At 48.3% G+C, this 14,585-nt stretch overlaps 1 protein-coding gene across 1 annotated transcript; it reads right to left on the bottom strand.

Moving 5' to 3' along the window:
- Window positions 1-3,667: 3,667 nt before the first annotated feature.
- AHSG (alpha 2-HS glycoprotein) lies at window positions 3,668-13,008 on the bottom strand. The gene is made up of 7 exons (XM_077348260.1): window positions 12,707-13,008; window positions 10,810-10,920; window positions 9,540-9,624; window positions 8,160-8,326; window positions 6,657-6,767; window positions 5,308-5,400; window positions 3,668-4,617 (listed from the first exon to the last, which is right to left on the bottom strand). Exons 1-7 carry the CDS (start codon window positions 12,947-12,949, stop codon window positions 4,381-4,383), a joined length of 1,047 nt encoding a protein of 348 aa, XP_077204375.1. The 5' UTR covers window positions 12,950-13,008; the 3' UTR covers window positions 3,668-4,380.
- Between the last annotated feature and the right edge of the window lie 1,577 nt (window positions 13,009-14,585).

Below are 14,585 nucleotides of genomic sequence, written 5' to 3'. Positions count from 1 at the left end.
TATAAGAACCAACTCTTCTTCTTCTAATATAATAATAAATTTGATTTTAACCTGCCCTTCTATAACACACAAGGGTGGTAGCAATGTATAGATACAATTAAAACATTACATTCCTGAATGCCCCCAATTAATATTCCCAGACAGGGGGCGATTAGTATGGGACTGATCTTCTAATTCTCCTCCTCCTCTAGCGGTAAGGCCAGCTTTATTGGTGGATGCTATTCTATTTTAGGCCTTGGCCATAAGCCTGGTGGAATAGCTCCATTTTACAGGCCCTGCGGAACTGATTTAGATCCCACAGGACTCCTGCATCTCCCAGGATTATATTTCACCAGACTGGGGCCAGGTCCAAAAAGACCCTGCCCTGGTCCAGGCCAATTTCACCTCCTTCGGGCTGGAGACTCCGAGCAGATTTTGATGTTGATGGATCATAATGCTTTGAGGGGTTATAGGGGAAAAGACGGTCCCATAAATAAATAAAACAAACCTTTATTTTTCTAATCTGCTCTTCCCATAAGGCTCAGGGCAGCTAACATCAATTCATAAATACATACGATTTTAAAATCATAATTTACATTAAAAACAGTTCAAAATCTAACCCATCTGGCAACTAATGAAATATTAAGGGGAGGGGCATCCTTTTGGGGCAGAAGTGTATTCCCTTGGTGTTCCGGTGGATTTCTTCAGGGGAGGCCATCCGATCAGATGTTGAGGGGGTTACGTTCCTGGCCCAAACCATAGGCCCAGCAGAATAACAGTGAGAACTAGTGGATGAGCGAGAGGGTCGTGAGTGTCCTGCATAGTGCAGGGGGTTGGACTAGATGACCCAGGAGGTCCCTTCCAACTCCATGATTCTATGATTCTAACTAGGGTATTCTCACTAGTGCTAATGATGGATCATTTGCTGATGTTATGATTTAGAAAATCATTAAGCCAAATGTATACAGCGGTGTGTTGTGGCAAGGGGAGGAGATCCCCCCACCCCAAATTGTCATTTGTGAACATAGCCTAGAGCAGGGGTAGTCAACCTGTGGTCCTCCAGATGTTCATGGACTACAGTTCCCATGAGCCCCTGCCAGCAAATGCCAGCAGATGTTCATTGACTACAGTTCCCATGAGCCCCTGCCAGCAAATGCTGGCAGGGGCTCATTGGAATTGTAGTCCATGAATATCTGGAGGACCACAGGTTGACTACCCCTGTCCTAGAGCATGCAAAACTGAGTTTTGGAGTCTTAGATTAGATGCAGCCAGCTAACTGGAGGACAGATTAAAGCTCTCCACTGGTCCCGATCCAAACTAAATTGGCAATATCTGCTGATTCCCTCTTGTCATTCCTCAGGGACCCCTGTCTCCCAGGAAGAGCATTGTTTGGAGATCAGCGGGTGATCCTGAGAGAGTGGGTGATATTGGCAGGTAATTTCCAGTCTGCCACTGGAGAATTTAGTCTGGATCCAGCTGAAAGTTTATTCGCAACCAGGTAGCATCGTGGCTTCTCAGTTCTGCAAGTGAGTTGGTATTCTTTTCCATTTCCACTTCTTGGAGAGCCAGCTCAGTGTATTGGTTAAGAATGGCAGCCTCTGGTCTGGAGACCTGGAGGGGGGTCTGCAGGGAGCTCTGGAGGGGTCTGCAGCGCGTTTCCCCCTCTTGCCTTAATGGACTTGGCCACAAGCTAGGGAGCCAGCTGCTTCTGCTGCACCTCCCCTCCCTCCCCCTCCCCTCCCCTCCCATGCTTGAGTGAGTTCTCTTGTGCCCTCTGCACCTGGGAGGTTAAAAAGATCATTTGAAGCATGATGATAGAACTGTTATGGCACCGTGTCATGTTTTAATGATATATCCTGATATGCCTTTGCCACAGAAACTATTGGGGCCACATAGTACTTAGAATCATAGAATCATAGAGCTGGAAAGGGCCACAAAGGCCATCTAGTCCAACCCCCTGCTCAACGCAGGATCAGCCCAAAGCATCCTAAAGCATCCAAGAAAAGTGTGTATCCAACCTTTGCTTGAAGACTGCCAGTGAGGGGGAGCTCACCACCTCCTTAGGCAGCCTATTCCACTGCTGAACTACTCTGACTGTGAAAATGTTTTTCCTTATATCTAGCCTATATCGTTGTACTTGAAGTTTAAACCCATTACTGCGTGTCCTCTCCTCTGCAGCCAGCAGAAACAGCATCCTGCCCTCCTCCAAGAGACAACCGTTCAAATACTTAAAGAGGGCTATCATGTCCCCTCTCAACCTCCTTTTCTCCAGGCTGAATATTCCCAAGTCCCTCAACCTATCTTCATAGGGCTTGGTCCCTTGGCCCCAGGGAAAGCCAGCACAGCCCAGTGGCCAGAGCATCAGGCTAGGGTGTGGGAGTCCCAGATTCGAACTCCCTTTCTGACATGGAAGCTTGCTGGGTGAAGAGGAAGAGTTGGTTCTTAGATGCTGCCTTTCTCTACCCGGAGGAGTCTCAACGTGGCTTCCAGTCGCCTTCCCTTCCCTCTCCCCTCAACAGACGCCCTGTGAGGGAGGGGAGGCTCCCTCCTCTTTATCACGCAGACACCACTTCCATTTCAAAGTGACTTCTAAATGCCACAAGGGCCTGATCCTGATTGGGCCTGCAGAGCAGTGGGCTGAGCCACTCACTTTGCCCCATGCCTTTTCAGATGTCCAAACAACCACCCCACTTCGAATTTAAACACAGAGTTTGGGGGGCAATGTTATCCAGTGTGGTGACATCACTTCCAGGACCCCCGCAGGACCCAGCCTCCCCCCCTCTCATTTCACTAGGGCATTTCCTCCCGCTGCCCAACTGAAGGGTGGCAGGCGACGGGAACGAGGGGAGAAGAAAGCACCTGGAGTCCTATCTCTGTTGAGCTTCCACTCCTCCCCAAAAGCCACCCTCCCCAGTCTGAGTTTCTAAACATCCAGGAACCTCCTTTGTCGGAGGTGGCGACCCTAGTTGATCCCGACCTTCCAGAAGTCTCACCATGAGAGAGGAGCCTGGAGAACGAACCCTTGGAGGTGTGAGGGGCAAAACGGATACTAGCCAACTGGAACAAAGCCCCCCCCCCCCCCAAGGCTCTTAGGAATTTTAGACATCTCCTGCAGCCGCCGTGATAATGGAGCAGAAAATGTTGGCGTTTGAAAGATCTCTTCTATGCACGAATCAACAGCATAGGAAGAATGTCCTGCAGGGGGCATCACGGGTGCACTAGAACAGGGGTAGTCCACCTGTGGTCCTCCAGATGTCCATGGACTACAATTCCCATGAGCCCCTGCCAGCGTTTGCTGGCAGGGGCTCATGGGAATTGTAGTCCATGGACATCTGGAGGGCCACAGGTTGACTACCCCTGTACTAGAGGTTATATGTGCCTTCTGAGTTCCCCCAATTTCTAGCACCTCCGTTTCTGTGCCTTAGAGCAGTTTCTCAGTGGAACAGGCTTCCTCGGGAGGTGGTGGGTTCTCCATCTTTGGAGATTTTTAAACAGAGGCTGGATAGCCATCTGACGGAGAGGCTGATTCTGTGAAGGTTCAAGGGGGTGGCAGATGACAGTGGATGAGCGATGGGGTTGTGAGAGTCCTGCATAGCGCAGGGGGTTGGACTAGATGACCCCAGAGGCCCCCTCCAACTCTATGATTCTATGATCACCATAACCAGAAAGGAAACGAAAACGTCAGAGGGGTTTTTGATTGGAATGTTTTATTTACGAAGCACTGGTGCTTGGTTCTCTTAGTTTCCAGCAATGATATTGATATTGCTTTTCCAGATGTTCCCCAAAAAAGACGAAGGAAAGAATCATAATTCATGGAGTTAAAGACTACGCCTGATATGCTTTTCGGGGTGCCTGTGGTCCTACACTGTACATATGGCCCTGCTAAAGCAAAACAACAGATTGTTCCCTGAAGGGACATCCACACGTGTCCTCATCACAGCTCAAGAGATCAGCATCTCATTCTATAATTCGTTTCTTCCGCTAGCCAGGAGGTAGGAGAAAGACCACCCTGGACCAAGGGAGCTTTCATTCGGCTCTCCTCCTGTGTCTAAGATTTCAGCCAGAGCAGCCCAGATCTGTTCTATTTGGGGTTTCCTGGTTATAAGCATGACAGCCTTGTTCTAAAAACAGAGATGCAGCCAAGGGGGAAGATGCCGAAATCTGTGCCAGGCACAATAGCTTGGCCTAACGCACACACAGTTCTTACGGTAACAGAGAGTAGATGCTTGCAGGCTACAGATATGTTATCAGGGTGAAAGCTTCTGTGGATTTAAGAATTTGACGACATAGAGCTCTAGAGAAGTGATTTCCCTCTTGAGTTGGTTGGTCCCACGGTTTCTACAGTCCCTCATGGGTTTGCATCCAGGTCCTCTCGTCCAAAACCAGGTCCAGCTGCAGGTCTCAGAGGTCAAAATGGCGGTACCTGCCAGGACAGGCTTGCACAACCGGAAGGATTGCCCTCTTCACCAAGGATGCCGGTTGCTCAACAGCGACGACCTCGTCAGAGTGGGAGTGGGAGTGGGAACCGCTTGTGTTGTGGTGGGAATGGACCAGGTCCAGGTGAGCAAAGCCACGTCCGGCTGGCTGAAGTTTCCCTTCCAGGTGTTCCTTGGTCAAGTGATGGTGGCTGACGCCAGGCTGGAAAAGAAAATAATTATGAGCAGGCCGAGATTCCAAACGCACTCCTTCCATGAACTTTGGCGAAGTCACCTTTGCTGTGCTTTTGCAGCTGGATTTTCCTGGGCAGAACAGGAAAATCTATTTCTAAGGTGCGTGAAAAGTGCCTTATCTAATGTGTGCAGAACGGGGGAGCGCCCAGAGGCCCCTTCCCCTCTTCTTCACACCCCCAGGCCTCCTGCTCGCACCTCCCCTTCTAACCCGCCCACCTACTCATGGGCACGCCTCCCTGCCATCTCTGTCCCAGTGTTGCTGGGCAGGGTGTAGATGGGCAGGGTGTAGATGGGGTAGTCAAACTGCGGCCCTCCAGATGTCCATGGACTACAATTCCCAGGAGCCCCCTGCCAGCATTCGCTGGCAGGGGGCTCCTGGGAATTGTAGTCCATGGACATCTGGAGGACCGCAGTTTGACAACCCCTGACATAGGGCTTCCATCTCTGTGCTGGGAAATTTCTGGAGATTTGGGGTGGGGTCGGAGTCTCAGAAGGGCAGGGTTTGGAACGGGACCACAGCAGGGCTTTGATGCCATAGACTCCACCCTCCAAAGCAGCTGATCCATGGAGTTTGGAGAGACACGATAATTCTAGGAGATCTCCAGGTCCCACGTGGATGCTGGCACCCCTAGTTCAAAGCTCGGCTGGAAGTAGGTACCTGATGGTCATAGATGGTGCACAGCACATCGTGCTGATCAGCAGAGTCCGGGGTCATGCCCTTGTGGAAGGATGCTGTACAGAAGCCATAGTGCTGGAAAAAGAAAGCAAACCGACAAATGAGTCTAAAGGCTGCTGCTTCTTGTTGTTCTACTGTGGAGTTGCAGCTAACTCCTGAGAGCTGATGACATGAGGTGAGTGGTTAATGTGTCAAGTAAGGGCTGATTCTGCACTTACTTTGTTTTTTCCATTGTGGATCCTCCTGAATTCAGATCGATTTGAACTCGGGTCTTCCTCTATTCCCCCTCCCCCCCCATTGAAACAGAAAGTGTTCTGTACTTGATTGGGGAAGCTCAGAGTGGGGAGGGGCGTCAAGTGCAGCAGGAGCCTAATTCTTTTCTTGAAGGTGGGGGAAGAGGATTGGAGATAGCAGAGGAGGGGGGAATAAATCCAAGAGGCAAATCTCTGCTGAGAGAAGTTATGGCTTCTGGAGCGCAGTCGCTTTAAGTCAAGCCTTGCAACTGGGAACCAGGAAGTCTTTGAACTGATGCCCTGGCCAATCAGGGAAGACTGCTTTGCTGTGAGGCATGGAGAAGGGAGTTAATTCTAAAAATGGAGAAATCTGCACACTTACTGATGGCAATTTTTCAAATGCCGAGTCTTATATCCACTTGCGGACATCGTGGTGGAAAGGTAGGGTCACTCTGGATCAATCATACATGTTGCAGAGGGAAAATTTAAAGTGCCCAAAATCAAAGTGGAAATCAAATTCAGTGTAGACGGGAGGGATTTATTCGAGCCGGGAGTGGGTTAAAGCCCCATGCAGACTACACGTAGAACAGGCTTTCTCAACCAGGGTGTTATGAAACCATGAGGATTCTTGATTGCCCTGGAAGGGTTTCCTGAATTTTTAATCTATTTTTTAAATTTGTTGAACATTTATAAGGTGATATGATCATAAATGGTCACGTCGACCCATCCCCACCTCCTGTTCCCTAAATGGCCAATGATGGGTCTAGAGGGGGTGGGAAGGGGAGGGGCCCCAGGTAGGCGTGTCCACAGCTCTGCTCCCCAACCATATTTTGCACAATTCCATCACTTCTGGGGTTTCTCAAAGCCTGATGGATATTTCAGGGGTTTCTCGATGGCAAAAAAGTCAAGAACGGGTAGACTAGGATCCGGAGGCCCAAATCCCTGGCCAGTCTGGCCTGGAAGAAATTTGCCTTCTGATCCCAAAGTGGCAATTGGCATTTTGTGGGAATGTGAGAAAGGACCACAAGAGCCAAGCTCCAACATAAACCTCAGCCCACCCATGCACAATCTACCTAACCATCATTACAAGTCACTTACAAGGTGTTCGCCGGTCTCCACATGGCAGTCTTCCTCATGCTCCTTTGCATGCTGGGCCGAGCAGTTGGTGTTGACGATGGCAAACTCTGCGTAGACACTTTTGGCCAAGTGCTGGGAACACAGCAAAGAGCACCTTAGCTACCTCTGGCTGGGAAAGTACAAAGGACCTGGGACGAATCAAAGCCGCGAATTCTATGAATGACAAGTGGGAGACCCCGGAGCTATGGGTGGGACCCGTACGCCATCTTTTAGGCATGATAAACTTCGATGTGAGCCTCTCTCTGTCCCCTGACACTGCAATCACTAGCTTTTGAAATAATTAATTAATTATATTTATATACTGCCACTCTCGAATGTCTCGCAGTGGTGGTTTACAAAACTAATAAAAAGATAATACAACCCCTAAAATACCCCTTAATACATAAACAAGATGGTGAACAATAAAAATACCAATCCCTCCCCACCGTTCTGTAAGTGGGTCAATAGTTCTTTCTCACTGGGAGCGAGGTTCCTAAGCTACATAGATCCTCAGTTAGGTTCTAAGTTAGCAATACAACTTTTAAATGGTTCATCTTATCTTTCCCTTAGCAGCAGAACAGAAATTCTATGTCATCTACTATCGGATCTTTTTTTTAAAACTAGAGATGGTGAAGATTGAACCCAGGACCTTCTGCGTTCCAAACAGATGTTCCACTACATGTTTTAGTCTGTCAGATGGTCTAGAAAGCAATGTTGTAAACAGTGGAAGTTCTTTGCTATTGTGAATCTTCAGTCTTAGTTTCTCCTTTTTATCTGGCAAACTTAGCTGTGGGCTTTCTCTCATTTTCCTCACTTGGAAGTTTATGTTTCTCTGGGGCTTTTTCTGACCTGCACATGTTTTGATCTTTGTAGTGGCTGATTCAATATCACACAGCTTAAAGTCAGACATAAAAACCTGCAGTTTAAATCTGCTGGGAGATACGTAGGACATAAACTTGTGATATGCCGAACTGACTGCTAGAGGGAGCAAAATGCTTGCAAAACAGCCATTTGACCTGTTGGAGAGCTGCGTGTATAATACAGATAATATAAGGCAAGTTTTTCTTGGGAGATTTATTTGTTGTATTCAATATCATGCTTCTTTGACCGAACAAATTCTTAGTAACCAAGTATTCCAACAGGGTTATGGGCCCAGAACATTTTGCCGCAATGTTTGATTTTCTAGCTGGGTAACAACCAACTAGATATGGAGCAGCTTCTATAGCATTATATTCTCCAGGGTTCACTCCCCTCCTCAAACCTCCTACCCCCCTTGACTCCAACCCCAATTGTCCAGGAATTTTTCAATCCACAATTGGCAGCCCTATTTGTTATTCCAGGAGAGGTCCAGGCCCCTCGTGGAGGTTGGAATCCCTAAGTACGCAAGCTGTGCAGACCGCAATCTTTCACTGGTCCCTGCTGCCATGTTGACTGTCAGAACTCTGTGTTAGACAATGGAGCCGTGATCCTGGCTTCGATACTCACCGAGTGTTGACCTCGAGAAATCTCAAGGAGCTTGTAGTGGTCATGAGTGGTGTTAAGAGCATTATACTCATCCAGCGCAGTATGAACCGTGTTCACTACTTCAGTGTCATTGAGAAGGGACAATAGTGCGCAATCAGGGCATAATTTGTTGACGTCCTCAGCTGAATCTATAGAAATAAGGAGAGAATAGAAGCCTTGCTTATCACCAAGGTCAGGGTTAGGCCAGGCGAGTTCCCAAGGTAGATTGGCAAGCTAAGCCAACCCAAATAGCTATTGTTGTTTGTCATGTCCTCTTACACCACAGTGATTCCTAGAGCTACCCCCTGTCACATCTGTCCAACTGCAGTTTCTTCTGTTCTTTATTTTATTTTATTTATTCGATTTTTATGATTGCCCCTCTCGCCATAGCCATCTAGGGGAGGTTTACAACAACTCAGCAACAGAAACAAAAGCTATAACATGAGGCGGTGGGTCCTCCATCTTTGGAGATTTTTAAGCAGAGGCTGGAGAACCATCTGACAGAGAGGCTGATTCTGTGAAGGCTCAAGGGGGTGGCAGGTGACAGTGGAGGAGCGATAGGGTTGTGAGTGTCCTGCATATTTCAGGGGGTTGGACTAGATGACCCAGGAGGCCCCTTCCAACTCTGATATTCTATGATTCTATGAAAAAACATTAAAACTCTTAAACACTGTATCTGCCAGTCTTTGCCATTTGGAGGGACTCTGATTCCCTTCTTGGTTCTGCAGGGGGAGGCCCTTAAATTTATTCATATGACCAGCTGCCATTTTTCAAATGAACGACACTGGCCGCCATCCCTGCTTCTGATAGATTTGTGATGCCTTCAGAAGGACGGGGAGGTGAGGATTCAGGAGAGCTGGTTTTTAGACCCTGCTTTTCCCTACCCAAAGGAGTCTCAAAGCAGCTGTCTATCGCCTTCCCTTCCTCTCCCCAAAACAGACACCCTATGAGGGAGGTGAAGCTGAGAGAGCCCTGAGAGAACTGTGACTTGCTCAAGGTCACCCAGCTGGCTGCAGGGGGAGGAATGGGGAAACAAATCCAGCTCTCCAGATCAGAAGCCACCTCACCACTACAGCAAGCCAGCTAACGATATCCTTCTGACCCGTAAAAGCATGAATCTCTTCAGACCTTCCATATATTTAGGATCCTGCTATGGCCTTTACGTAGAAATCCCCACCATTAAAGGTAAAGTAAAGGTATCCCCTGTGCAAGCACCGAGTCATGCCTGACCCTTGGGGTGACGCTCTCCAGCGTTTTCTTGGCAGACTCAATACGGGGTGGTTTGCCAGTGACTTCCCCAGTCATGACCAGTCATGGTCCCCACCATTAGCTACTTTTATATCCCACAATATGTTCCTTTACCTGGTTCGGAGTGACAGTTTGTATGCACCACCTTGTATTTTCCATGAGATTCGATCAAGTTAACATCACAGTCCCCTTCGACGGCCTAGAGGTGCAAAATCAGAGAATTACAGGCTGCAGTTCTGCCGAAGATCGTGCTAGAGAACCAAGATTAGCAGGGACTTCCCACTGTGAGATCCTGGCCCATTCTGCACGGGTTGGATAATGCGTTTTCAGTGCATTTCAGAATTTGACCCTCCTGTTCTGCACAGGAGAATCCAGCTGCAAAAGCACATTGGAAGTGCATTATCCTACGTGTGCAGAATGGTTGTTTATCACACCCAGGCATGCTTGGAGTGACATTGTGATGGCGGCCTCAGAAAGCGAACAGCAAATGCTCATGAAACATCAACGGGTCACCTATAGCAAGCAGGAATAAATCCTGCTTTAGGATGCTTAGGGCTGATCCTGCGTAGAGCAGGGGGTTGGACTAGATGCCCTTATGGCCCCTTCCAACTCTATGATTCTATGAAATGCCTCCAGGCGAGCAAGCTGGAATTTTATTTTATTTTTTTGTGAAATGAAAGTGGCTTCCCTTTTCCCTTTTCCCTTTTCCCTTTTCCCTTTTCCCTTTTCCCTTTTCCCTTTTCCCTTTTCCCTTTTCCCTTTTCCCTTTCCCCTTTTCAGGAGGCAAGTGTGCCATGCCTCAGATGACTGAAATAGAGACATGCCTGGGTGGTCAGTTAAAACCATGCAGCCTAGGAGTAGTCCCTTGGTGATCTTGACTACAGCGACGGTCATCTTCCCACTCCCTGCTTACTTCTGGATGCTTTTTGATAACCCAAGAGGGATCCATGTGCAATGAACTGCCAGATCTAATACAAAAGTAGCCAAAGCAAGACTGAAGGTGATGGGCCTGAGACCCTGGAAAGCCAAGGAGAGGGGCCATGGCCCAGTGGCAGAGCCTCAGCTTGACATGCAGAAGGTCCCAGGTTCAATCCCCAGCATCTCCAGTTCAAGGAACCAAGCAGGAGGTGATGGGAAAGACCTTGGCCAGAGACCCTGGAAAGCCAAGGAGATGGGGCAGTGCCTCTGCTTGGCATGCAGAAGGTCCCAGGTTCAATCCTTGGAACCTCCAGTTCAAAGGACCAGGCAAGTGGTGGGAAAGACCTCTGGCCGAAACCCTTGGAGAACTGCTACCAAGCCAGCTCACCCCTGAGTTGACGGAAAGGAACATGGTTGGGTGAAAAACCATTAACATGAGCCTGTGTGCTTAAAGGCAGACACTTACGTGTTCCATCCGCGTCCTGACGGTACAATTCTCAACAGGCGTTGGGCTCACGATATGGCATTTGGTCTCTACTAAATCCAGCTCAAGTTTCACGAGCTTTCCATGTGGTCTCTAGAGTGGGGAGAAAAGGGATCATGAGAGCGACGTGGCTGGGTTTCTCTAGCGTGGTTACATTTTGTTGATGTGTTAACGGGTCTACCGCTAGCAGGGCGATCCAGAATTCTTTCCCAATAAGAGTGGAGACCAAAAGTAACGATAACGCTTCAGGCAGGGAAGCAAGTTTGCCGTAGAAGAGCTGGATTCGAAATCAGCCATGCCTTAAAGAGCAGATCAAGTGGGTAGCCGTGTTGGTCTGCAGGACCCATAGCATTTGAACCCCATAGCACCTTCAAGACCAACAAAGATGGGACTCTGATTTTATTGTGCTACTTCAGACCAACATGGCTACTCATTGGAATCTAAAGATTTATTTAAGATGTGAGCTTTCGTGTGCATGGTCTGAGGAAGTATGCCTGAACATGAAAGATGACGCCTTGAATAAATCTTTGTCGATCTTAAAGGTGCTATTGGACTCAATTTGTGTTGCCTTAAAGAGCAATAAGAGCCTCTTGTGGCGCAGAGTGGTAAGGCAGCCGTCTGAAAGCTTTGCCCATGAGGCTGGGAGTTCGATCCCAGCAGCCGGCTCAAGGTTGACTCAGCCTTCCATCCTTCCGAGGTCGGTAAAATGAGTAACCAGCTTGCTGGGGGGTAAACGGTCATGACTGGGGAAGGCACTGGCAAACCACCCCGTATTGAGTCTGCCAAGAAAATGCTGGAGGGCGTCACCCCAAGGGTCAGACATGACTCGGTGCTTGCACAGGGGATACCTTTACCTTTACCTTTAAAGAGCAATAAGACTTGCAAATTAGAAGCTTTCAAGGGTCAAAGCTCTGCTCATATATTCCAACAGGCATCTGAGGAAGCTTTGTCATTCAAAGACTTGTACACTACAGATCTTGTAGGTTTTTTACAATTTATTTGATAAATAATCAATCTTTATTTTTCTAGCCTGGCCTTCCCATGAGGCCCAAGTCAATACATGCATTGAACTTTAAAATCATATCTTACATTTAAAATATTCCACTATCCCAACCCATCCAAATAATTGGGGCGGGGGGGGGGAGAGGTGGATTTACCTTTGGTGTTATGGCAGATATTTCCCTGGGGAAGGCAAGAAGAAGAAGAAGAAGAAGAAGAAGAAGAAGAAGAAGGAGAAGAAGAAGAAGAAAGAGTTGGTTCTTATAGGCCGCTTTTCTCTACCCAAAGGAATCTCAAAATGGCTTACATTTGCCTTCCCTTTCCTCTCCCCACAACAGACACCCTGTGAGGGAGGTGAGGCTGAGAGAGCCCTGTTATTACTGTTTGGTCAGAACAACTTTATCAGTGCTGTGGCGAGCCCAAGGTCACCCAGCTGGCTGCCTGTGGGGGAGCAAGGAATCCAACCCGGCTCGCCAGATTAGAAGTCTGCCCTCCTAACCACTACACCACTACACCAACCAAGATGATGTGGACGTTATATTCCCTACTTGTCCACCATACAGCGAGGTGGGTGACCTTGGGCCACTCGCAGTTCTCTCAGAGCTCCCCCAGCCTCACCTCCCTCACAGGGTGTCCTGTTGTGGGGAGAGGCGGGGTAGGCAATTGGAAGCGGGTTTTAGACCCCTCTGGATAGTGAAAAACAGGGTATAAAAAACTGTGTTCTTCTGGATAGGACATTGGCATACCGACTGAAATGGGTGACAGCTTCCTCCAGGAGTAGGCCTTCTGGATTGGCCATAATTAGGGGCTACGGCGGTAGTAAAAGCCTCAGTTTCTGTGCATTCTTAGGGGGGTGCTCTATTTCCCGTTCAGCACTTACCCTTTCAAGCTGAACAATCTTTTCGATCCTGTTGAGGTCAAATTTATATCCGTGCTTCAGGTGCTTGTTGATATGCTGCACTGCCGCAGCTGCTATTGCTTCGGACTCCGGGCCGTCACAATCGGGATATTTTTCGATATTGTGGGGAAGAACCGGAAGAAGCTCTTCATGACCTGGTAGAACAAGGCCAGCTTTGCAGCTCAGAAGCTGGGCCAAGAGCAGCAGGGGGACCAACAATTTCATGGCTCACTGCGCGGAAGACCTAGGAGGTGAGCTCTGCCGGAACGGTTGGTGGACGGAAACCCGGCAGGTCCCCCCATTTATAGGAGAGGCCACGACCAAGGTTTCCACAAACGGAGGGCTGCAATATTTGTCCGGAGTCCAAGACGTGTGGGCAAACAAGAGGAAAGGTCAACGCATTGGGACATCGGAGCAGAATTGATTTCGTTAGATAAGAGGAAATTTGTAAAGTGTGCTAAAAAGGAAGATGGCGTCAGCAAAAAAAGAGAGTTAAAAAAAAAAAAAGAAGTCACCCAAGGGTTCAATTTCTGCATGATCCGATGTCGCTAGCAGGGAAGGGTACGTGTACAAACGATCCTTTAGGGATTTAGCAGGAAAGAAATCTTGGGGGCGGATGTGGACAACTCAGTGGAAATTTCGGCTCATGTAGCAATGTTCGGGATCATTAGGAAAAGGGATATTGTTTTAGCTTGGTGTAGGAAAGGCATCAATCCAAGGCGAAATTCTTGAAGTCAAGTTTGGTTATTCTGTTCATCTTAACAGCCCCTGGTCTGCTTTGCTTCCCACTCTAAACCATTCTGATGGTTTTTTCAAAGTAAATCGCTTTTGACATGATCAATTCTTCTCGGATTTTAGAATGATTGTCTTCATGATCACCTGGTTCTGATCGTCTCACTTGTAAAATTAGTCAGGTCACAAGTTTCACTGAATTGAGGGAAGGGCTGTGGCCCAGTGGCAGAGCCTCTGCTTGGCATGCAGAAGGTCCCAGGTTCAATCCCTGGCATCTCCAGTTCAAAGGACCTGGCAGCAGGTGATGGGAAAGACCTTTGCATGAGACCCTGGAGAGCCAAGGAGAGAGGCTGTGGCTCAGTGGAAGACCATCTGCTTGGCATGCAGAAGGTCCCAGGTTCAATCCCTGGCATCTCCTGTTACAAGGACCAGGCAGGAGGGATGGGAAAGACCTCTGCCTGAAATCCCTGAAGAGCTGCTGCCTGTCTGAGTAACCAATACTGATCATGATTCAAGGGCCTGACTCAGTATAATAAGAACAACAATCATATTTTTATATCCGCCTCTGATTGGTTCAGGCTGGGTAACATGAAAACTAAACAACAAGACAACAAATTACATAGATAAATTCAATCAGTTCTAAATTACAGTTCTCTTTACAGTCTTTCTGAGGGGGGTTAGTCGATGGTTAGTGGAGTCAGTTGGCCAGCTGGTTTCTTGAGCAGGGAGGCCAGCAACCTCTTAATGTTATTTCCTGCCCTCAACCATAGGCCTCTGGAGACAGCTCCATTGTACAGGACTTCTGGGACTGTCTGAGGTCCCAGAAGGCCCTGATTTCATGAGGTATCTATGTGTGCTTACATTCATGAAGTGCCAGCAGTGCAGTGGTTAAGAGTGGTGGCTTCTAATCTGGTGAGCCAGGTTTGATTCCCCACTCCTCCACATGCAGACTACTGGGTGACCTTGGGCTAGTCACAGTCCTGTTAGCTGTTCTGGCCGACTCCTTTGGGTAGAGAAATGTGGCATCTAAGAACCAGCTCTTCTTCTTCAGTAATATCAGGGCTCTCTCAGCCTCACCTCCCTCACAGGGTGTCTGTTGTGGGGAGAGGAAAGGGAAGGCCAATCTAAG

This window comes from Paroedura picta, chromosome 8 (assembly GCF_049243985.1).
Source record: "Paroedura picta isolate Pp20150507F chromosome 8, Ppicta_v3.0, whole genome shotgun sequence".
Taxonomy (NCBI): domain Eukaryota; kingdom Metazoa; phylum Chordata; class Lepidosauria; order Squamata; family Gekkonidae; genus Paroedura; species Paroedura picta.
Note: the sequence above shows the minus strand (reverse complement) of the source record. Positions and strands in the feature narration are given on the sequence as shown.

Bases quoted from the DNA above. Each gene is read 5' to 3' on its own strand.
- AHSG (XM_077348260.1), bottom strand. From the start codon at position 12,949: ATGAAATTGTTGGTCCCCCTGCTGCTCTTGGCCCAGCTTCTGAGCTGC. The intron at 9,625-10,809 runs GTAAGTGTCTGC...TTGCACCTCTAG, and splicing joins TCAGGACGCGGATGGAACAC to GCCGTCGAAGGGGACTGTGA. The intron at 4,618-5,307 runs GTACCTACTTCC...TTTCTTTTCCAG, and splicing joins GCACCATCTATGACCATCAG to CCTGGCGTCAGCCACCATCA.